The 25287-nt window shown below is 43.7% G+C and overlaps 1 protein-coding gene across 6 annotated transcripts in view; it reads right to left on the bottom strand.

The window, feature by feature from the left end:
- The window catches only part of STAMBP (STAM binding protein), a 58488-nt gene that overhangs the window by 12420 nt on the left and 20781 nt on the right, over nt 1-25287 (bottom strand). For 3 of the 6 annotated variants that reach the window (XM_051842750.2, XM_008254233.4, XM_002709738.5), the window contains exons 3-6: nt 12362-12437; nt 11542-11637; nt 9047-9416; nt 285-409 (exon numbers count right to left, since the gene is read on the bottom strand). In XM_051842750.2, the coding sequence (XP_051698710.2) occupies nt 285-409; nt 9047-9416; nt 11542-11637; nt 12362-12437 (667 nt within the window). Of the gene's footprint in view, nt 1-284; nt 410-9046; nt 9417-9837; nt 10011-11541; nt 11638-12361; nt 12438-24733; nt 24837-25287 lie in introns of those variants that run through there. The other 3 variants (XM_070068912.1, XM_070068914.1, XM_051842753.2) reach the window with 2 other exon arrangements.

The raw sequence follows: 25287 nt of genomic DNA on the forward strand, positions 1-25287 counted from the left end.
ATGTCTCAGGTCCCACCATAAAATGAATATTTAAAACAGGATATATATAGGCAACAAATGGACCTTCCTGTCAACAATTAGATATTTCTAAGATAATCAGGGACTCTGCAAATCAACCAACAAGGTCACAAAATTCAAAGTGACACTACATACTGCAGTCCACAATTCCTTCAGCAGAGGGATTGGTGCAAAGAGTGACTGATTCTGGAGATCTTCCCTGAGAATCTCGGCAGGCCAAGGGGAAAGAAACAGCCTCAGTGCAGGGAAGAGTTTGGTTTCTTTACCAGTTTTCCACAGAGAATTCCACATGTCTCTACTCCCCGGGCAGTGTTGGCACTGGCTAACTGGAGGAACTGTGGGCATAGCCTCCCGGGCACCACCACATGGCGTAATCCATCAATTGTAGGAACTGTAATGGAGAAAAGGGGAAAGTCTGAGACCACTGGGCTGGGCCTCCCGAGGCAGATCCCACAGCTGGCAGCCTTGGGAGGGCAATGCTCACTCAATGGGATCCTCCCGGCTTCTAGCAGTAAGTAGTGACCTCATCCTTATGGCACCAAAAAGGGGATGTGAAGTCTCTTCTCCAGCCTTTTCCACAGATGTTGAGAGCAGTGATGGTTAATTTTTAAGTGTTGGCTTCACTGGATTAAGGAATATCTTGGAAAACTAGGAAAGCATTATTTCTGGGTGTGTCTCTGAGGGTGTTTCCAGTGAACACAAGCGTGTAAGTCAATGCACTGCTCCACCATCAATGAGGGAGAAACCATCCAGTCAGCTGGGGACCCCGGTAAAACAAAAAGGCAGAGGAAAGGTGATTTCTTCGCTTTCTCCTGGAGCTCTGAGTCTTCTTTGGACTCCAGGACTTTCACCAGTGGCCCCTCAGATTCTCAGGCCTTCAGCCGCAGACTGAGAATTATACCACTGGCTTCTTTGATGCTGAGGCTTTCGGATTTCGACTGAGCCATGATACCGGTATCTCAGGGCCTTCAGCTTGCACACATCCTGTCATGAAGCTTTTTAGTGCCCATAGTAGTATGAGCCAATGCCCCCAAGAGATGTGGGGCCATGGCAGCCACCACCTAGATTTCAAGGGATGTTGGGGATGGCCTGGGGACCCCAGCAGAGACTTGCCACAGGGTTGGAGCCACTGAAGAGTTTCCCCCTAGGGCAATGGCTCAGGGAGCACTAGGTATGGCACAACAGCTGATACTCCAGAATCACAGAGCCACCAGGTGCAACTCCAGCCTGGGAAAGCTACAGACATGAGACTAATCCAGGAGCCCAGCAAACCCACAGGGGTGGCAGGACCAGGTGGCATTGCTGAACTTCAAAACTTTAAAGAACCACCATCAATTCTTCTAAAATAATTTAAAAGAAGTGAAGGGGAGGGAACCTTTCCAAACACACTGTATGAGACCAACATTACTCTGATACAAAAATCAGACAAGCATGTAATAAAAAAACAAAACTATAGAACAACATCCCCAATGAACACAGATGAAAAAATTCTCAACAAAATACAAACAAATGGAATCCAACAGCAGGTAGAAAAGATTATACAACATGATCAAGGGGCATTTATCCCAGGATGGTTTAACATACCCAAATTAATAAGTATAATATATCACATCAATAGAACGAAGGAAAAAAACCATATGGTCACTTCAATAGATGCAGAAAAAAATTCAGTAAAATCCAGCATTCATTGATGATTTTAAAAAAAAACCTCAAAAATCAGGTATTAGAAGGAATGTACCTCTTCAAAATAAAGACTATGTAACAAATGCATAGCCACCATCATACTGAATAGGGAAAACCTGATATTGTTTCCTTTGAGATCAGGAACAAGATAAAGATGTCCACTTTTACCACGCTTATTTAATATAATATTGGAAGTCAGAGCAATTAGGCAAAGGAAAGAAATAGAGGGCATGCAAGAAAGAAAAAAGGACAAATTATTCCTGACTATAGATGACATGATTTTAAATAAAAAAAACCTAAGGACTTCACCAAAAAACTATTAGAATTGTGTAGTGGGTAAAGCCACTGCCTGCAGTGACAGGATCCCATATGGGTGCTGGTTTGTTACCTGGCTGCTCCACTTCTGATCCAGCTCGAAGCAGTAGAAGATGGCCCAAGTCCTTGGGCCCCTGCACCCACGTGGGAGACTCAGAAGCTCCTGGCTTTGGATCAGCACAGCTCTGGTCGTTATGGCCAATTAGGGAGTGAACCAGCAGATACAAGACCTCTCTCTCTCTCTCTCTCTCTCTCTGCCTCTCCTCTAACTCTGACTCTCAAATAAATAAATCTTAGAAAAAAGAATATTGTTAAATTTTCCATAATATCCAAAATGATCTAAATTCAATGCAACTCCTATCAAATTACAAATGACATTCTTTATAGAAATAGAAAAATACAACTTCCTAAAATTTGTATTATTCCCACCAAAGACCTTGAATAACCAAAGCAATCCTGAGCAAAAAGAACAAAGCTGAAGACATTATAATACATGACTTCAAAACACACAAGTCTTTAGTAAACAAAAAAGCATGATATTGCCATAAAATCAGATACGTAGACCAATGGAACACAACAGAGAATTCAGAAATAAATCCACAGATTCACAGCCAACTGATATCTGTTAAAGGCAGCAAGAAAATACCTTGGAGAAAGGAAAATCTTTTCAATAAATGGTGCTGGGAAAACAGGATGTCTATATAAAGGAAGAAACTAGATCCCTATCTCTTACCACATACAAAGGTCAACTCAAAAATTGATCAAAGACATAAATGAAATTAGTAGGAGACAAAATAGGAGAAAAGCTCTATGAAAGTGGTCTGGGAAATGAGGGGGTATGTCCTCAAAAGCACAGAGAACAAAAGCCAAAATAAGAGACTAGTGTTGTGGCACAGCAGGTTGTAATACTGGCTGTTTGTAATACTGTTTGTAATACCGGCATGCTGGCATCCCATATCAGGGTGCTGGTTTGAGTCATGGTTGCTTTGTTTCTGATCCAGCTCCCTGCTGATGCACCTGGAAGGGCAGCAGAAGATGGGCCAAGTGCTTGAACCCCTGCCACCCATGTGGGAGACCAGGATGGAGTTCTAGCCTCCTGGGTTTGGCATGGTCCAGTCCTGGCTATTGTAGTCATCTGGGGAATGAACCAGCAGATGGAACTCTCTTCTCTGTCACTCTGCCTTTCAAATAAATAAATAAACCTTAAAACAAAACAAAGAGGGGCGGATTTTTAACCTAGTGCTTAAGATGCGGGTCTGGATGCTTGCATCCCATACCACTGTGCCTGGGTTCAAAACCCAGCTACAGGGGCTGGTGCTGTGGCTCACTTGGTAATCCTCTGCCTGTGGTGCCGGCATCCCTTATGGGTGCCAGGTTCTAGTCCTGGTTGCTCTTCTTCCAGTCCAGCTCTCTGCTGTGGCCTGGGAAGGCAGTTTAGGATGGCCCAAGTGCTTGGGCACCTGCACCTGCGAGGGAGACCAGGAGGAAGCACCTGGCTCCTGGCTTCGGATTGGTGCAGCACCAGCCGTAGTGGCCATTTGTGGGGTGAACCAACGGAAGGAAGACCTTTCTCTCTGTCTCTCTCTCACTGTCTAACTCTATCTGTCAAATAAATTAGAAAAGAAAAGAAAAGAAAAGAAAAGAAAAGAAAAGAAAAGAAAAGAAAAGAAAAGCAAAGCAAAGCAAAGCAAAGCAAAGCAAAGCAAAGCAAAGCAAAGCAAAGCTACAGCTTCTGACTCCAGCTTCCTGCCAATGCAGAACCTGGGAAGCAGAGGTGGTGGCTGAAGTAACTGAGTTCCTGTACTCACATGGGAAAACTGAACTGAATTACTGGCTCCTAGCCTTGGACTAGTCCAGACCTGGCCATTATAGGTATCTGGGAAGTAAACCAGTGGATAGGAGTGCTTTCTAATAAATTCTTTTGAAGTAAAAATAGGTGAGGGCCAGCGCTGTGGCATAGTGGGTAAAGCTGCCACCTGCAGTGCTGGCATCCCATATGGGTGCTGGATTGAGTCCTGGCTGCTTCGCTTTTGATCCAACTCTCTGCTGTGGCCTGGGAAAGCAGTAGAATATGGCCCAAGTCTTTGGGCTCCTGCACCTGCATGGGAGACCAGGAGTAAACTCCATGCTCCTGGCTTTGGATTGGCACAGCTCTAGCTGTTTTGGCTATTTGGGGAGTGAACCAACGGATGGAAGACACCTCTCTCTTTCTCTCTCTCTCCCTCTCTCTCTGCTTCTCTGTAACTCTGCCTTTCAAGTAAATAAGTAAATCTTTTTTAAAAAAATAAGTGAATTGGGTTACCTCAAACCAAAAAGCTTCTGCATAGTAAAGGAAACAATCAATAGAGTGGAAAAACAATTTAGGGAATGAGAGAAAATATCTGAACATTATTCAACTGACGAAGGATTAATATTAGAATACAGAAGGAGCTCAAACAATTCAGCAACCCAAAACTTGAGTTTTTAATCTGATTAAAAAATGGGAAAATAATCTGAATAGGCACTTCTCAAAAGAGGATGTATAAATGGCCAACAAACATGAAAAAAAAAAAAAAGCTCAATGTCATTAATCATCAAGGAAATGCAAACCAAAACCACAGATATTATCTCACTCCTATCAGAATGGCTATTATCAAAAAGACAACAAATGCTGGTGATGATACCAAAAAAGGGAACTCTCATGCACTGTTGGTGGGAATGCAAATTAGTACAGCCATTATAGAAAACAGTATGGAGCTTTTCAAAAAACTAGAAACAGATTGCCATGTGGAAAAAAAAAATTGCCATGTGATCCCACAAAGTGAATTCAGTATGTCAAGGCTACATCTACAGTGCCATGTTTGCTGTAGCACTATGAGCAATAGCCAAGATTTAGCTGGATGTCCATCAATGGAAGAATGGATAAAGAAAATATGGTAATATTGGTACCGATGCTGTGGTGTATGTAGCAGGTAAAACCACTGCCTGCAGTGCTGGCATCCCATATGGCACTGGTTCAAGTCCTAGCTGCTCCACTTCTGACCCAGCTCTCTGCTATGGCCTGAGAAAGCAGTGGAAGATGGTCCAAGTCCTTGACCCCTGCACCCACGTGGGAGACCAGGAAGAAAGTCCTGGCTCCCGTTTGAATTGGTGCAGTTCCGGTCATTGTGGCCAAATGGGGAGTGAAACAGTGGATGGAAGATTTCTCTCTCTCTCTCTCTCCCCTCTTCCTCTTCCTCTCTCTCTCTCTCCTCTTCCTCTCACTCTCCTTTCTCTGTGTAACTCTGACTTTCAAATTAATAAAAATTAAAAAATGACATATATATATACACACACACAAAACAGAATGCAAGTGATAAAAAGAATAAAAATCTGTCATTTGCGGCATAATGGGTTCAACTGGAGGACATTATGTTAAGTGAAATAAGTCTGGGACAGCAAGAAAAATATCACATGTTCTTACATATGAAATCTAAAAGCTTGATTTCACAGAAGCAGGAATAGAATAGTGATTTGCAGAGCCTGTGAAGGGTGTGTGGGGTTGAGGGAGGAGTGAAGATGGTTAATGGGCATATAGTGAAGCTGGATAGGAGGAATAACTTCTAATGTTCTACAGCACAGTTAAGATAACTAAAGTTGACAACTAGGTAGTACAGAGGACTTTACAAATTTATTTATTGGAGTGCAGTGGTTAAGCCACTGCCTGTGACACCTGCATCCCATATGAGAACTGGTTCGAGTCACTGTTGTTCTGCTTCTGATCCTGCTCCCTACTGATGCACCTGGGAAAGCAGAAGAAGATGGGCCAAGTGCTTGGGCTCCCACCCATGTGGGAGACCTGAATGGAGTTCTGGGCTTCTGGCTTTGGCCTGGCCCAGCCCTGGCCATTGTGGCTATTTGGGGAGAGAACCAGGGAGTGGAAGACTGCTCTCTCTGTCTCTCCCTCTCTTTCTTTAACTCTGCCTTTCAAATAAATAAATAAATCTTAAAAATTTTAAATTTATTTAAAGGCACAGTCGACAGAGACACACACAGAGAGACAGAGAGACAGATACAGACAGATCTTCCATCCACTGGTTTACTCCCTCAAATGCCTGCAATAAACAGGGACTGGGCCAAGCCAAAGCCAGGAACCCAGAACTGAATAAAAGTCTTCCACATGGGTGGCAGAGACCCAAGTACTTGGGCCATTACTTGTTGTCTTCCAGGGTGTGCATTAACAGGAAAGAGGAATTGAAAGTGAAGCCAGGATTCAAACCCAGGCACTTCTAAATGGGATACAGATTTCCCAAAGTGCATCAAACATCTGTCCTGTAGAAAAGATTTTTAATGTTCCCAACACAAAGAAATGTCTAAAGTGATAGATATGCTAATTACCCTCAATCGGTCCAATAGACATTGTATATATGTATTAAAATGTCACTCTGTACCCTATAAATATGTACAATTACATCAATTAAAAATGGAACATATATTTATATACACATATGTATAAATGCATACACATATACATATACATCTATATAGAGAAAGTGCGTGAGCAAGCCATAAGGACAGGGATGGCTGCGACCTTGGGGTCCAACTCTGCCCTAGTGTGCTCAGGATACAAGCCCTGGAGACAAAGACTATTCTCTGACTATTCTCCAGCTATAAGACTTAATGTTTTTCGTGATGGGTCTGGGATTTACTTTGGACTAGTTAGCCCTTTCTTCTTGCCTATTTCTCTCTTTTGGAATGGGAATGACTGTCCTACCACTGCACTGTATTGGAAGCACATACATCTATTATTTTCACAGGCTCACAATGGAGAAGTAATTTGTCTCGGGATGAAGTGTGCCTTGGGTATCATCCATGTCTGGTTAGATGAGACTTAATAGACTTAATACTTTTGAGCTGATGTTCTTTTTTTTTTTTTTTTTTAAGAAGTTGGTGCAATCTCCCTTTCAAAGAGGGTGTGTGTGTGTATGTATGTATGTGTGTGTATATATAAAGATTTCCTTATTTACTTGAAAGGCAGAGTTACAGAGGCAGAGGCAGATACAGAAAGAGGCAGAGGTTTTCCATCTACTGGTTCACTCTCTATGGCCACAATGGCCAGAGCTGGGCTGATCCGAAGCCAGGAGCCTAGAGCTTCTTCCAGGTCTTCCACGTGGATGTAAAGGCCCAAGGATTTGGGCCATCTTCTACTGTTTTTTCCAGGCTACAGTGGAAAGCTGGATTGGAAGTGGAGCAGCCGGGACTCAAACCAGCGCCCATATGGGATTCTGGCACTGCAGACGGCAGTTTTACTTGCTAAGCACAGCACCAGCCCTGAATTAATGCTCTTGGAACTTCAAGAAAAGGTAACTTTAATTACTCAAGCTAAGACAAGGGTGAACTATTTCTTTAAAAAATATTTTTGATACATTATATTATAGATAAATAGTCAAGAATTCTAATACAAAGGATTAAAAAATAACCTCCCTACTCAACTGAACTTTCATTTTTATTTTAAATCTTTCTTTCATCTCAGGTAAGAATATCAGAGTGACTTTCAAAGAACTACACCAGGATATATTCTTGAAAATGGAAAATAATTTGGATAGTTATTTGCTTTTGAACTTTATCTTTCAGAAGAAAGTCAAAATGCCAAAACAGAACAACAACAACAAAATCCCACAGTCTAGTCCTTCACAAAATGCATGAAGCAGCTCAGAAAACTTTACACAAGATGTCAAGAACGAACTCAGTTCTTGAATGCCACAGAGACGCCTTGAGACAGCCAGCAAGTTAAAGTTAGGAAATGTCTTTCACAGTCATATTTTCATATTAAAAAATGTGAAAAAAAGATGTTCTACTTCTGTACATTCAACAGCGAGATCTGAATTGCTGGAGAGGTAGGAAACTTGGACCAGGAGACACACAGTCACACAGACAGTGTCTAAGAATTACAAATTAAGGTTTGGTACAGTGATTTCCTTTCTGTTCAATAACCACTACTATGTACATACCAAGGAGACACTGGTCAGCCCACTAGGAACACAAATATGAGTGAGACTCAAGCCTTACCTTGGAAGAAGTTAAAATCTAGTTCTTGACTAATGATGACACTATCAGGTGAATGATCTAAATTGCATTAGAGATCAAAAGAGCTCTGGGAGTTTTAAGAAGAATGGAACTAATCTGATTGAAGGGAGGAAAATCAGACTTCAAGGAAAACAAGGGAGGCAGCAAAACAGAAAGAAGATTCTAGGTAGAAGGCAAATGTTCATAAATCTCTTTGGATAAGATGGTCCGGGGAATGTTGTGGGTGCACGACAGTTCCCTTTCCTCAGAGCACAGACTATGCAGAAACAGTGGGAGATAAGCCTGCTGAATAAATGGGAGGAGTCCTGCTTCAGACCGCAGCCCCAGCTTCCTTCTCACGCATACTTGTAAATGGATCACCTGCAAAGCTGACTTCTGGAAATGACTACTTGAAAGTTGATTCCTAGCCCCCCAGGTTTAATCTAATGATCAAGGATACTCATTATTGTAACTCTACTGTTATTTTCTCAGATTTCTGGTTGTTGGGGGAAAAAAGAAAGCCTGTCCATAGTTTTTATGGCTAGACTGATTTATCACCAACGATATGCAAATGTTTCCCTTAACTAATCTTAAAGATAAGGAAGGCTTTCAGTGCAAGCAGAGTGCAGTAGCCCTTTTTTACTTTTTAAAAAAGTCAGTTGTTGAACTGTAGTCATACTACAAATTTCAAAATTATTTTTCAAAAAGGCCAACATTGGTCTCTAATTCACTGGACATTTTAAATCTCTATATAATTCTCAAAAGTGGAGGATTTGACCTTTAATAGTCTTCAGAAAATCAATCTGGTCTTGGGCAAATTATATGGTTTAAGAAAAGACCACTTTATAAGCAACCAGTGTGAAAGGACACAATATAGCAATACTTATCAAATGGGTTTCTGTGACCTAAGCCTAAAAATCATTAAGGTACTCTTAGCCTGAACCCCCCAAAATGATTCTCTGCTGCAAAAGAGATGGAAGAGGAAACCAGCAAATGGAAAACTCACTACTTTCTGAGTTGCTCAGTGCTCCAGGCTTCAAGGACCGGTCCACCACAGGTGGCTTAGTTGGCCTTACAGCAGTGTTACAGTCTGAAGGCGGCGGCGTGGGTGAGACAGGTGAGGTGGGGAACACAGCTACAGGAGGCCCTTCCAAGTCAGGCACCAGCGGACCCCCTAAGCCAGGATCCACCTTCCCAAACTCCTGTACGATTTTCAGTCGTTCTTTTTCCAGCTCCTGGTTCCGGATCATCTCCTCAAAGGCATGGAACTGTTCCTGTTCCAGTTGTTGCTGCTTCTGTTGTGCTACCCTCTGTCTCTCCTTTTCAAGCTCTTGCTGGATGGCCATATTCCGGGCAAATTCCTCTGCTTCCTTCTTCTACAAAGGAAGAAAAATATTTAGGCTAACACTTCACACCTCAGGTGACTTTACACCTCAAATGACTTCACACCTCAGGAGCAACAAGGTTTTTCAGCAGGGGGACTTCTAAAATGTACTTCTGCCCCAGTCTGATTTCCCAACACAGAATTCCTGCCCCCCCAGGACATCGTTAGCCATGGGATCTAGTCACCACTCCTTTCTATCCAGCTACTGCGCACCTATCTTCAGGACAGTTAAAGTCTCAACCCTTTTAGTGTCTTCCCATGACTCTACCAATTTTCTTCTTTACTGATCTCAATGCAATTTATTTTCTGTATCCCTTACCTCTATCACGCATAGTTTTACTCTCCAATTGTGCCATGTATATATTCTGTATCCTGGGGAGGACTATAAAATAGAATCAAATCCAAATTTTTACCTGCTGTCTTGAGGGCCTTTAGTGAATTTTAACGGCAAATGAAGTTTTTTCTAGTGATCAGTTCAACACAGAGTGACACTTTAACAAGAAATACTAGGTACAGACAATCACTGAGTTAACAGTAGCTGGACTTAAGATTTTATGACTTCACAATGGTGTAAAAGTGATACACATTCAGGAGAAAACATACTTTGATGAGTTGTGAGCTTTTCTCAGGTTAGCAGTGTGTGGCATGATTTTCTTTTGTGATGCTGGGCAGTAGCAGCAGCTGCAGGTCCCAGTCAGCCCTACCATCACATGGGTAACAGTAAATACTCTACAATGGACTCTGTTGCTAAGCTATGTTCTTTGGTAGGTTAGGTATATTAAATGCATTTTCAGCTTATGATATTTTCAACTTACAATGAGTTTGTCAAAACACAACCCCATCGTAAGCTGAAGAGCATCTAGAATGCCCTCCTTCCTTGAAGTTTTCTCTTACTCTGTGCCTTAGAAATACATGCCTCAGGGTAGGGGGCATGGAACAGTGAGTGAAGTTACTGTTTTGGACACCTGCATCCCATCTTAAGAGTACCTGGTTTGAGTTCTGGCTGCTCCACACTTCTGACCCAGCTTCCTGCTAATGTGCCTGGCAGGTAATGATGATGGCCCCAGTGCTTAAGTTCATGTCATCCACATGGGAGACCTGAATGGAATGGAATTCTTGGCTCCTGGCTTTTGTCAAGCCTAGCCCTGGCTGTTGCAGGTATTTGGGGAGTGAACCAGTAGAGGGAAGATCTCTGTCACTCTGCTTTTCAAAAAAGTAAATAATAGATCTTTAAAACAAAACAGAAACTATATGCCTTATCACTCTTCTGCTATTTTCCACATCAGAATTGAGAACAGAGGCTGCCGCTGTGGCATAGCGGGTAAAGCTGCTGCCTGCAGTGCCTTATGAGCATCCCTTATGGCATGCTCCATTTCTGATATAGCTCTCTGCTATGGCCTGGGAAAGCAGTAGAAGATGGCCCAAGTCCTTGGCTCCCTGCACCCACGAGAGAGACCTGGAAGGTGCTCCTGGCTCCTGGCTTTGGATCGGCATAGCTCTGGCCGTTGTGGCCATTTGGGGAGTGAACCACCCAATGGAAGACCTTTCTCTCTCTCTGCCTCTGCCTCTCTGTAACTCTGCCTTTCAAAAAATAAACAAATAAATCTTAAAAAAAAAAAAAAATTTAGAACAATGCCCAGCAGACAGCTAGAGAGTAATAGAGTAATGTGGAAGTGGCTGCAGTTTGCATTCAGATCTGACACAGGGCCACTGGCAGAGCCCTGGGAGTTTCCCCACATGCTTTAGGACTCTTCTTAACAAGAACCACCTGAAATGGCTTGAAAACTCAGTGATTACAAACACCTTCAGGTGTACCCAAATGTGAACAAATTCCCAAATTCTTTGATTTAAAAATCTATGTTTTGGTGAGAATATTTCAATGTTCTTGAGGTTCTCATTCTGAGTACAGCAGACAGGTAATAGATGTTCTGTCCCTCCAGTCACCTTCTCTGGACAAGCAGGTTAAATCTGTGCTAGAGTTCTTAGCCTAAATTCTGGTCTTTCTACTTTCTCAAGTTACTGGCGTTTGCCCCAAAATGCCACTGTTGAAATATATTACAATCCCAGGACACAGCCTAAAAAAATAATAATTTTCTTCTTTGATGCTATATACTGACCTTTTCCTCATTATATTCTGTATATTCTTTGGTGTATCGTTTTAACAGCTCAGCCTTCAGTTCTTCTGCTTTGGGAAATGCAATCTCCTTTAATTTCTGAGGTACAAAACAGAAAAACTGAGAGTTAGAACAATGCCAGCTAAGTTAGCAAGAAGGCAAAAAGAAGACTTAAGTCAAGTTGGCAATGGCAATAATGTTTCTAAAAATGATTTTTAGAATAAAAAACACAGCACTCAATACTGTCCCATATTTGCTGTTTCACAGCTGTTCTGGCAAAATGGCCTTGTCTCCTATCATAAGATTTGATCCTCAAGTACACAGACTACTACAAGGGTACTTCAAAAAGTTCATGGAGGTCGGCGCCGGCACACGGGGTTCTAGTCCGGGTCGGGGCGCCGGATTCTGTCCCAGTTGCCCCTCTTCCAGGCCAGCTCTCTGCTGTGGCCAGGGAGTGCAGTGGAGGATGGCCCAAGTCCTTGGGCCCTGCACCCCATGGGAGACCAGGATAAGTACCTGGCTCCTGCCATCGGATCAGCGCGGTGTGCCGGCAGCGGCAGCCATTGGAGGGTGAACCAACGGCAAAGGAAGACCTTTCTCTCTGTCTCTCTCTCCCACTGTCCACTCTGCCTGTCAAAAAAAAAAAAAAAAAAAAAAGTTCATGGAAAAGGGAACTAAGCTTATTTACATGCAAAAACTTTTTAAATCCATGCATCTTTTTAATAATATGAACTTTTACGAGGACCTTTTGTACTTTTAACTTGACATTAGTCTGTGCTGCTTTGAAGCTTTTAAATGGGTGATAATGAAAACACAGACTCACCTTTACCGTGTCTTTCTTTTCAGGAATGACAGCCGATTTGTAATCTCGATGCTTTGGAAGTTTCTCAATAAAGAGTCTAAGGGAATAGATCAAATTGGATATGAAGCAAAGAAAATGTCCAAATGCCCACAAACCCTGCAGCAATGCCCCTCCTTTATCCTGCAGCTACTGCATTAAGAGTTTCCAGAGGAATGGAGAGGGAGAGAAGCCAGGCAGGCCACGTTCCCTAGCCACATTCCCTAGACATCTCTTCCCAAACCAGGCATGTGGCCGCAAGCACCAGACTCCTACAGCAAAAAGGATGGCCAAAACAAAAAAAAAAAAAAAAAAAAAAAAAAAGAAAGAAAGAAAAAAGAAAAAGCCTATCCTGTGCCCAAAAATGTACTTCCAAAGAAAGAGCTCCTTTTCTTGTTGTGACATGACAGGTTTTCAAGGAAAGGACCTAAATCACAAAATATTTTTCAGAGAGCAGGTTGGCAGGCATGTGCAGGAGGCTAAGAGGAAATCATTATTATTCCTAACCCCAACATGGCCTTTAAATTTGGCTTTTATTTTTGGGGATTCACAGTCCTTCAAAGAAGAATATTCTTTTGCATCATACCAAGTATAGAAATGCACAGATACTGGGGTCAGCATTGTGGTGCACCAGGTAACCTACTGCCTGTCACGCTGGCATCCTGTATGGGCACCAGTTCAAGTCCTGGCTACTCTGCTTCTGATCTAGTTCCTTGTTAATGTGCCTGGGAAAGCAGCAGTAAATGATCCAAGTACTTGAGCCCCTGCACCCATATACTTGAACCCAGCTGGAGTTTCAGGTTCCTGACTTTGGCCTGGCCCAGCCCTAGCCATTGCAGCCATTTGGGGGAGTGAATTAATGAATAGAAGATCATTCTCTCTCTCCTCCCTCTCTCTGTAACTCTGTCTTTTCAAATAAATAAATAAATAAATTTTAAATAACACAGATAGTACATGTTTTATATGTATGTAACACATATATATTACACGTGTAGCATGCATTATGATCTTTGATGGAAAGTGCTTAGGTATAAATAAACATAAGATACTAGATTTTTTTTTTTTAGTTCATGTCCTTGGGGAAATTAAAGTGAATCAATTTACAAGCCTCTTAAATTTATGATATTTACTTAGGGACAGTGGAAACAAACAGAAGTCCAGTAACTTGTCACAGCAAGAAAGTGGTAGATTCAGCTTTCAACACTAGCAGGACTTTTTTAACCACCCCACCACACTGCCTTCACATACTCCCACAATGTCTGGGTCTGGGGAGGGTCTCTGAACAAAGATGACTTTTAATAGAATTAAGTTGTAATACACAGAAACTGGGAACTAAAACCAATAAATTGAGGGCAGCTTGCCCATGGCTCTACTGTAGTTGGAATAAACTAACTTTCCCACTTTCTGCCCATGGGGTAGGAATAAATGGAGGAGGCGGCCTCACTAAGGAAAAGAGAGGAAGATCTTCCTCCCCCCGCCTCCACCACAGCAAACTCTCTAGAGATAAGCCCTCCTCTGCCAGTTCTATATTAAGCACATAAAAATTTCATTTCAATCCAACTTGACCAGACTCCTCAGGCACAGATGAATTCTAAAATCAAAATGGTTCTAAAAATCTTCCCTTTGGGTTCATGAAAAAGATATAAAACTCTTCCCTTGAAGGCTATATTTAAAACAAGTACAGATTGATTTATTCAAACCACAAAGTCTGAAAGAAGACACTCGGATTAAATGAGACCTCGTTCTTGTATTCTGGAGCCTTAGACTTCAGCAGCTCTCTCACCTTGGCCCCACAGACCACGGTGTATATTTACCACCTTTGCCAGGCTGAATGTGCTTGGCACTGAAGCTTCAATCAGCTAAGAAAGCAGTGCACTGTACAAACACCACGCTTTAAGTACCTTATGTTCTCATCACAGAACTAGACTGTAATCTTCCTGCAGCCAAATAGTTCTGTTTCATGCTTCTTTGTATATTCCCCCAAAGCCAGCACAGTGTCTGTATAAAGAGGCTCTCTCAATAAATATCTGATGAATGAAAAGGGCTTATAACCTTTGGATGAGCTGAGAGAAAAAAAGAAAGTGTAAAGTATATACAGCATGTTATTTTATGTGTAAGAAAGGGGGGGTTATATATGTATATGTATATGTATATATATACACATATGTGTATATACACAGGGTACTTAAACAATTCATGGAAAATGGATTTAAAACATGAGTTTATTTTGGTACAAAAAAATTTTAGAATCCATTCCCATGTAGGATCTTCAGGAAGTTCACAGAAAATGAATATAATGAAAAAACTATTCAAAGTTTTTTTGCATCAAATTAAGCATATATTATTACCTGTTTATTTGAAAGGCAGAGACAGACAGACAGACAGAGAGCTCCATCTACTGGTTCTATCCCTAAATGCCAGCTGGGACAGGGTTGGGCTGGGAACTCAATCCAGGTCTCCCACGTAGGTAGCAGGAACCCAACCACTTGAGCCATCACTGCTGCCTCCCAGATCCTCATCAGCAAGAAACCAGAGTCAGGAAAGGAGCCGGGTATCAAACTCAGTCACTCCAACATGAGATGTGGTGTCCTAACCACTAGGCTAAACACCTGCCCTGAAACTTATCTTTAAATTCAATTTTCCATGATCTTTTTGAAGTACCTTCATATATACTTTTACTGCTTGTGAGTATATAAAGAATAAGTATACACAAAAACTAACAGAAGTATAAGGTAGAAAAATAGAGCCGGATGAGCCAAGAGGGGGTTAAATCATTTTACCATATACCTTTTCATGTTACTTTGACTCTGAACCAAGTAATGAGATCCAGTTTATAAGTGAAGAGAAGATTCCCAGACTTGTACAAGAATACCTTTGCTTTGTTTCAGCAACTTCAATTTTCCGAATGGGGACATAGGGCAGAAAGCCCTCTTGAAAACATGATGGACAACATAACCCATTACTCAGGCTGGGAATAATAGAGCTTAGTGGTTAGGAGGGCAGACTGTGGAGCCACCTGCCTGGATTCAAGGCCTGGCTTTACAACTTCCTAGCTGCATGACATTGGGCAAGTCAATCTCACCGCCCTGCAGTTTCTTCATGTATATAAGTGATATAGATACAGACAAACCAGTACTCCCTGATATTGTTGTAGTGACACTGAAACAGAGAAAAATAAAGTACAGAACACAGTGCCTGCCCACAGCCAACCTCTGCTCTCTGCTTGTGTGACCTTTTTTATTTTTTTTAAAGATTTATTTATTTATTAGAATGGCAGAGTTAGAGAGAGAGGGAGAGACAGAAAGGGAGAGAGAGATCAATCTTCTATATGCTGGTTCACTCCCAGCACAAAGCCAGGAGCCAAGAGTTTCTTCCCAGGCTCCCACATAGGTGGCAGCAGCCCAAGGACTTGGGGCCCCTCTCCTCTCCTCTCCTCTCCTCTCCTCTCCTCTCCTCTCCTCTCCTCTCCTCTCCTCTCCCCTCCCCTCCCCTCCCCTCCCCTCCCCTCTCCTTTCCTTTCCTTTCCTTTATTTGACAGGTAGAGTTATAGACAGTGAGAGAGAGAGAGAGAGAGAGAGAGAGAGAGAGAGAGAGAGAGAAAGGTCTTCCTTCCGTTGGTTCACTCCCCAAATAGCCACTATGGCTGGCGCTGCATCAATCCGAAGCCAGGAGCCAGGTGCTTCCTCCTGGTCTCTCATGCGGGTGCAGGGGCCCAAGCACTTGGGCCATCCTTCACTGCCTTCCCCAGGCCACAGCAGAGAGCTGGACTGGAAGAAGAGCAACCGGGACTAGAACCTGGCACCCATATAGGATACTGGCGCCACAGGCGGAGGATTAACCAAGTGAGCCATGGCGCTGGCCCATTTTTGGTGGGGGGCACTTTCCACTGCTTTCCCAGGCACATTAGCAGGGAGCTGGGTCGGAAGTGGAGTGGCCCAACGCCAGCCCCATCTTATGTGACTATTTCTTTTTTTTCTTTTTGACAGGCAGAGTGGACAGTAAGAGAGAGAGAGACAGAGAGAAAGGTCTTCCTTTGCCGTTGATTCACCCTCCAATGGCCGCTGTGGCCAGCGTGCTGCGGCCGGTGCACCACGCTGATCCGAAGCCAGGAGCCAGGTGCTTCTCCTGGTATCCCATGCGGGTGCAGGGCCCAAGTACTTGGGCCATCCTCCACTGCACTCCCGGGCCATAGCAGAGAGCTGGCCTGGAAGAGGGGCAACCGGGACAGAATCCGGCGCCCCAACCAGGACTAGAACCCGGTGTGCCGGCGCCGCAAGGCGGAGGATTAGCCTATTGAGCCGTGGCGCTGGCCTTATATGACTATTTCTATCAACCAACAAAACATGTGAGCAAGAATGAGATGAAGATACTAACACCAGGGCTAGAAAGTTTCTAGGCATAGAATAGCAGTGGCCCAGATGTATACTGTTCTCTGGGGTATATCTGGTTGCAGCCCAGAGAGAGGAAATGTACCAAAGCACATAAAGAAAAACACAAGCAAAATAACCAATAGAACAATTGAAAAAGAAGAGAGGAATAGGAAAGAACACAAAAGGTGAATAAATATACAAAATGGTATACAGTTTCACTCATACTGAAAGCAACTCAAATTAAGATGAGATGGAATTTTCACCCATCAGATTGGCAAACGGGTTGATTAAACCTAGTTTAGGCAAGGATGCCAGGAAATGGGTGTCCTCATACACTGTTAGCAGGATTATCAATTATGCCTTCTTTTCTTAGCAGAAGGAAAATATGCGAAACAATAATTTAAAATTTAAAATATATGAGGGGGGCTTCAAAGAGTTCGTGGAAATGGAGTTAAAAGATACTTATTTTGGCATAAAAAATTTGAAATCCATGCAGTGTTTTTTGATAACATACATTTTCCATGAATTTTTTGAAGATACCCCATATGTTTCTTTTAAATTCACAATTCTACCTGAGGGAATTTACCCTGGAGATCATCCAATAGTACAAAGGTACACATGTAAAACTATTCAGTATAGCATTGTTCATAAAAATAGGGAAAACAGAAAAAAATTACCTAAATATCCATTCATAGGTGATTATTACATTTTGGTCTACTGAAATGCAAAGCGTATAACCATCGGTGGATTCACTCGACAAATATTTGTTGATCATCTGCTTTGGGGTCAGGCAGTGAACAGCACAGTCAAAAACTCCTTCCCACCCCACAGACTGCCCTTTACAGACAAGAAACAAAGTCAGTAATCGGGAAGGGCTGGCATTTTAGATGAGGCGGCTAAGGAAGGTATCGCTGAGAAGGTGGCATCTGAGTAAGAACTACAAGACAGTGAGGCCCGGGAGATCTGGGGATACAACTATTCCAGGCAGAAGGAACAGCCCTGAGAAAGGGTGAGATAGCTCAGTACGTCCTACTCTGGGAAAGAGACTACAAAGAAGCAAGTCGTAGAACAGAATTCATCACATAAACCCATTCATGCTTTAAGGATACACACAAGGAAACACTGTCTTGTACCCACAAGAATCCTAACAGTCACTTATTGTGAGTGGGCCTTTTCTTTTCGCCTTAGTATCTTCTACATAGTGTTTTCCTTTAAAAAATATTTATCATGAACAAGTGTAAATTTGGCATGAAACAATTAATTTAAAAAGCCAGGAAGAAATTGTATAACATGGATGTAGTAAGGATCCTCGTCTCATTTTTTCCAATCATCAAAGCATGATCAAAGATGAAGCCTTCCTTGGTTTATGAACTCCCAGCCCAGCAGACATTTACAGGTGCCAGTTCATGTGCAGGAGGGCCTGTGTTACGGGAGGCCCACAGAGCAGGAGGAGTTGCCTGACTACTCTGCGACTCCCATCTGTGTAGCCTAGTTGATGACCATAAAAAGCTGTGAAAGAATCCACTGCCGGGTTTATTGTCTGTGCTCATCATGAAAATATGTACTGATTTAATATGCTGAAGCTCTTTCTTCTATACTGGGGTCTGCAAAAGGCAAAGCATTCCTACAGCAGAGAAACCGGTGAGGGGGAAATATGCTTGAGATCATTAAGATGCCAGAACTGCTCCAGGAAATAGAACAAACATGCCCTTTAAAACCTGAATTAAAGTATCCACAAAAGGTCTCAAACAATGACTCTCAATAGTAGGGGAGGCAGACAAGGAGTGAGGTAGATGTCCCCCCATCCCTGTTTTCTCTTCAGTTGTAGTAACCAGCAAAGTGAGCTGCTGTTACTGCTAGAAATATATCAAGTAAAATATGTTAGAAAATAGGCTAGGAATCACTGATCTAGAACTTCTTTGCAACTCCTGCACTTGTCAGCTTGGCAAATCAGAATCAGGGTTTTTTTTTTTTTTATTTTTTTTTTATTTTTATTTATTTTTTGACAGGCAGAGTGGACAGTGAGAGAGAGAGACAGAGAGAAAGGTCTTCCTTTGCCGTTGGTTCACCCTCCAATGGCCGCCACAGCCAGCTGATCCGATGGCAGGAGCCAGGAGCCAGGAGCCAGGTGCTTTTCCTGGTCTCCCATGGGGTGCAGGGCCCAAGCACCTGGGCCATCCTCCACTGCACTCCCTGGCCACAGCAGAGGGCTGGCCTGGAAGAGGGGCAACCGGGACAGAATCTGGCGCCCCGACCAGGACTAGAACCCGGTGTGCTGGCGCCGCTAGGCGGAGGATTAGCCTAGTGAGCCTCGGCGCTGGCCTGTTTTTTTTTTTTTTTTTGTTTTTTTTTTTTTTTTTTTTTTTTTGACAGGCAGAGTTAGACAGTGAGAGAGACAGAGAGAAAGGTCTTCCTTTCCGTTGGTTCACCCCCAAAATGGCCGCTATGGCCGGCACGCTGCGCCGATCCAAAGCCAGGAGCCAGGTCTCCCATGTGGGTGCAGGGCCCAAGCACTTGGGCCATCCTCCACTGCCTTCCCGGGCCACAGCAGAGAGCTGGACTGGAAGAGGAGCAACCGGGACAGAATCCGGTGCCCCAACCGGGACTAGATCACGGAGTGCTGGCGCCGTAGGCGGAGGATTAGCCTAGTGAGCCGCGGCACCGGCCCAGAATCAGGGTCTTGAAAGCAGCTGCAAGAAAAATGGAGGTTCCTATATTTATTGTTTCAGGTCAAGCCAACCCAATGAAGTCCCAAATTAAACCCCTATTCTAACAAAGTCAGCTGCTAAATCTGCCCCCAGCCCACTTCCCACCCCTACCAAGCCTCTGGGCCTAGTCCATCACATTGAGTGATCCCATAAATGGCACAACTTTTTCAGGGCAGATTTCCCCAGACCAGTCTTACAGTTAACACTGATATTCATGCCATGCAAAATAAAACCAAGTCACAGTAAAAAATCAACTTCATAAGCATCTGCGTTCTCTTAATACTCTTTCCTATTGCCTTCTCCAGAATTTCTTGCTGCAGTTAAACTCACTGTCTTTCTTTGAATCATCCGGAGCTCCTCCACAGGCCCCTTTTTCTCTGCAGACATGCCCTAGAATCTCCTATCTTTTTAAGATTTATTTACTGAAAGGCAGAGTTACAGAGAGAGGGTGAGACACACATACACACACACGCACTGAGATATTCCACCTGCTGGTTCGGCTGCAACACCCAGGGCTGGGCCAGGTCAGAGCCAGGAACCAGGAGCTTCATCCAGCTCTACCACATGTTTGCAGGGACTGAAACATTTGCTTTCCTAGGCACATCAGCAGGGAGATGGATGGGAAGTAGAACAGCCAGGACATGAACAGGCATCCTTAGGGGAGCCCAGAATTGCAGGCATGGGCCTAACCTGCTGGACTACAATGCCAACCCAAAGGATATCCCATCTTAAAGTACATACACATACAAGTCTCATATATCCACACACTCCTCAACCCCTTCAACTATTTCCCCATTTTTCAACTTTCCTTTCTATCCAAACTTCTCCAAAATGTTGTCTACTTCAGCACTTGGCAAACTATGGCTGGTGTGCCAAACCCAGTAGTCATCTGGTTTGGCAACTCAATTTTCACTAGAAGCAGCCACACTTGTTCACTGACGTACTATCTGTGATTGCTCTCAAACTACAGAGAAGAAATTGTGATGATCAGGTGACCTGCAGTCAAAAATGTTAACTCTCTGGCCTTTATAGCAAAAGTTTGCTAACTTCTGGTCTATACCTACTGCCCCTACTCTCATTGCTCATTCACCCTCCTGCCCCCTCCATTCTAGTGTCTTTTCAATCCTTTTAGTGAAATTGGTTACCAAGATCACCAGTGAGATGATGTTACCAAGCCCATAGGCCACTCTTCTACCTTTGCTCATCTGACACTCTCCTTCTTCAAACACTGGCCTCTTTTGGGCCCCTACCACCACTCTTCCCTAGGTTTCCTCCTGCCTTTCCAACCTTCTTGCAAAGTCTCCTCTGATAGCCACCCTCCACTAACCAAACACAGCAGAGAGTCAGTCCTAGGCTCCCTCTCTTCTCATTCTAGAGTCTCATTTTCAAGGGTTCTTCATCCAGTGACATGCCATAGCTCCTTCCAGCATCTGGTGAAGCCTATGTATCCCTTCTCATAAATTCTTTTAAAGGTATAATATAAAGTACAAAGGGTTACAAAGGAGTCCAGTTTTACTGATGAGACTTCGAAAAGTTCATAGAAGGGGTAGGGATTGTAGCATAGTGGGTTAAGCTGTTGCTTGGGATGCTTACATCCCATATCAGAGGGTCTGGTTAGAGTCCCGGCTACTCCAGTCTATTTCTGATCCAGCTTCCTGCGAATATACCTGGGAGGCAGTAAATGGTACCCCAAGTACTTGGGTTCTTGCCATCCATGTGGGAGACCTGGATGGAATTCCTGGCTCCTGACTTTGGCCTGGCCTGGCCCTGGCTGTCACAGGCATTTGGGGAGTGAACCAACAGAATGGAAGATCTTACTGTTGCCCCTTGTCACTATGCCCTTTCAAATAAATAAATAATTTAAAAAACATTTTAAAAATTTCATGGAAAACATGTACTATGGGGGCTAGCACTGTGGCTCAGCGGGTTAAAGCTCTGGCCTGAAGCACTGGCATCCCATGTGGGCACCGGTTCTAGTCCTGGCTGCTCCTCTTCCGATCCAGCTCTCTGCTGTAGTCTGGGAAAGTAGTAGAAGATGGCCCAAGTCCTTGGGCACCTGCACCCACGTGGGAGACCTAGAGGAAGCTCCTGGCTCCTGGCTCCTGGCTTTGGATAGGCACAGCCCTGGCCATTGCGGCCATCTGGGGAGTGAACCAGCAGACGGAAGACCTCTGTCTTTGTCTACCTCTCTCTGTAACTCTTTCAAATAAATAAAATAAATCTTAAAAAAAAAAAAAAAAGAAAAACGAGTACTATGAAAAAACTAGGCATGGATTTCAGAATTATTTTCATTGAAATAAACTAATCTTTTAATTACATTTTCCCACAAACTTTTCAGAGTACCCTTATATGTAGCTTTCAAAATATTAAAAAATTGTGATATGTGCTCCTTTATTAATGTGTTATTTATTTTTTATTTTTTGACAGGCAGAGTGGACAGTGAGAGAGAGAGACAGAGAGAAAGGTCTTCCTTTGCCGTTGGTTCACCCTCCAATGGCTGCTGAGGCTGGTGCGCTGTGGCCGGCACACCGCGCTGATCTGAAGCCAGGAGCCAGGTGCTTCTCCTGGTCTCCATAGGGTGCAGGGCCCAAGCACTTGGGCCATCCTCCACTGCACTCCCTGGCCACAGCAGAGAGCTGGCCTGGAAGAGGAGCAACCGGGACAGAATCCGGTGCCCCGACCAGGACTAGAACATGGTGTGCTGGCGCCGCAGGAAGAGGATTAGCCTATTGAGCCATGGCGCCGGCCTATGTGTTCTTTATTAATACATTCATTTTTTTTTTAAATTTTTTGACAGGCAGAGTGGACAGTGAGAGAGAGAGACAGAGAGAAAGGTCTTCCTTTGCCGTTGGTTCACCCTCCAATGGCCGCCGCGGCCAGTGCGCTGCGGCCGGCGCACCGCGCTGATCCGATGGCAGGAGCCAGGAGCCAGGTGCTTTTCCTGGTCTCCCATGGGGTGCAGGGCCCAAGCACCTGGGCCATCCTCCACTGCACTCCCTGGCCACAGCAGAGAGCTGGCCTGGAAGAGGGGTAACCGGGACAGAATCCGGCGCCCCGATTGGGACTAGAACCCGGTGTACTGGCGCCGCAAGGTGGAGGATTAGCCTAGTGAGCCGCGGCGCCGGCCTAATACATTCATTTTTAAAAAAGATTTATTTATTTGAAAGGCAGAGTTATAGAGAGAGAGACGGAGAGATAGAGAGAGAGAGAGAGTGAGAGAGAGAGAGAGAGAGAGAAATCTTCCATCTGCTAGTTCACCCCCTAAATCGACAAATGGCTGGGGCTGGGCCAGACTAAAGAAAGGAGCCAGCTTCATTCAGGTCTTATACAGAGGTGGCAGGGGCCCAGAAACTTGGGCCATCTGCTGCTTTCCCAGGTGCATTAGCAAGGAGCGGGATTGGAAGTGGAGCAGCCACTGGCATCCATATGGGAGGCCAGCATCACTGTACCACAATGCCAGCCCCAACACATTTATTAAAGCACTGAGTAACAGGGTCTAGTCATGAATCTCATAGTTTTATATTTTAATTCTGAAGCAGTGATAAGTATTGTGTGATCTCAGCAATAGTTATACTGTGATACAAAAATATCTTGATTTCTACTGGTGAAAAAATTACAAATATTACTAATACCACTGTAGTTTGAGGCCTATATTAAAAAATTGAAGGAAACATCAAATTTCAGTCAGAGATTAGCTAAATAAAGAAAAGAGAGGTTCTCATCCAAGTTCATGGAGCCTCCTGAATTCTACCAGTAAAGCCCTGTGAGGCTCCTAGACTTCAGATTAAGAAACTCCTGGGGCCAGGGCTGTGGCTTAGTGGGTAAAGCCACCACTTTCAGTGCCAGCATCCCATATGGATGCCAGTTGGAGACCCAGCTGCTTCACTTCTGATCCAGCTCTCTGCTATGGCCTGGGAGAGCAGTAGAAGATGGCCCAAGTCCTTGGGCCCCTGTACCCATGTGGGAGACCTGGAAGAAGCTCCTAGCTCCTGCCTTTGGATTAGCCCAGCTCCAGCCAGTGCAGCCATTTGGGGAGTGAACCAGTGGATGGAAGATCTGTCTTTCTTTCTCTCTCTGCCTCTGCTTCTCTGTAGTTCTGCCTTAATAAATAAATCTTAAAAAAAAAAAGAAAGAAACTCTTCATTAGGTCTCAGCCATTCTCATGGTATCAGAACCATCTGTATGTTGAGGAGTCTTCGTTTGTGTTCCCAGCCTAGATCTTCCTCTGAGCTCAGACTGGTCACTCAAGCTTCTAAGTGACATCTTTACTTGAATATCTCATAGGTATCTCAAACTTAACATGTTGAAAAACCTATACCTGAACTCTTGGCTGTCCTCCCTACCCAACTCCTTTTTGACCTAACACTCCCCACGTCTCTAAATGGACTACCACAACCTTAAGTTGCTTAAGATTGAAACCCAAGGTCAACTTTAATACCATCTGCTTTCCTGAACCATGGCAGTATGTTCCAGGGACTTTACTGCCAAATACCAAGTCCTTCTGCTTCTCTCTGGGCTGCCACCCCTCAAGCCTTCAGCCTCCCTCCTTGAATTCCATTTCCTCACTAGTCTCTGCCTTCTCTTAACTCCTGCTGCCATTTAACACACAATAGCCAGGATTTATTTTTTAAACAGATGAGACAGTGTAGGTCACAGGCTCACTTAAAACTTTTCTATGGCTATTACTCCCAAGATCAGCTGCAAGCTCCTCAGCATGGCCTACAAATCCCTGTATGATCCAGCCTCTCCTGCCTCTCCAACCCTCATCTGGAGACGTTCTCCCTCCTTGCTTGCTACACTTCAAACACAGTGATGGGCCAATGGCCAGAACATGCTAAGTTCTCTCCCACTTAAGAGCCTCTGCACACACAGTCCCCTATATTGTAAATGCTCTGCCCATGCTCTTGGAATGACCAGCTCTACTGCATCCTTCAAGTCTCTGAGTGAATCTTACCTTCTCAGAGAGACCTTACCCCGACTACTCTACTGAATTACACAACCCTGGTTATTCTCCATCACAGCACTCTCTTGGTAGCTTTCACAGCATTTTTCTTACTTTGTTACTATATCTGTCTTCTTATCTGTTTATTTTCCCATACCTGGAAAGGAATCCGTACGGGCAAAGACCACTTCATTCATCACTGCGTATCCAGTACCGAGTGAGTGTCAAGGAAATAGTAGGGGTATTCAATATATATTTGTTGAATGAATGTGGCCCTTACCCTGGAAACATTTTCTATGTGGGGCAACAAGGACCCAGAAGGTCCTTCAGAAAATACCTGGTAAGGTGATCCCATGATTCTATGGAACTTTCTCAATTGGTAATTCTCCAAAGAAATTGTACCACTGGATTTCATTCTGAGAAAATGATTTATCAGATACCTGGAAATATACAAGAATACTATTTCTACTAGCATACAGTATATAAAGAGGACAGCAGAAACTACTTAGGAAAATGGATTTTGTGTCTAGGAATGAAAAATTTGTAATGCCAAGGGGCAGCAGAAATGCAATTATATTAAACCTTATTAACACCAAGATCACATGACATGGTATGATGGCATTAATGGATTGAAGGATCTTTCAGAAAGTAGGTAATATTTCTAAACTTAAAAATTGTGATGTAGCAGGTTAAGTTGTGGCTTGCAACAGTGGCATCCCATACTGGAGCATTGGTTCAAATTCTAGCTGGTCTGCTTCTGATTCAGTTTCTTACTAATGTGTGTGAAAAGGCAGCAGAAGATGGCCCAAGTGGGCCAAGTGGGCCTCTGCTACTCGTGTGGGAAACCAGGATCGAGTTCCTGGTTCCTGGCTTCAGCATGGTCTAGATCCA

The sequence above is a fragment of the Oryctolagus cuniculus genome, chromosome 2, assembly GCF_964237555.1.
Source record: "Oryctolagus cuniculus chromosome 2, mOryCun1.1, whole genome shotgun sequence".
Lineage (NCBI taxonomy): Eukaryota > Metazoa > Chordata > Mammalia > Lagomorpha > Leporidae > Oryctolagus > Oryctolagus cuniculus.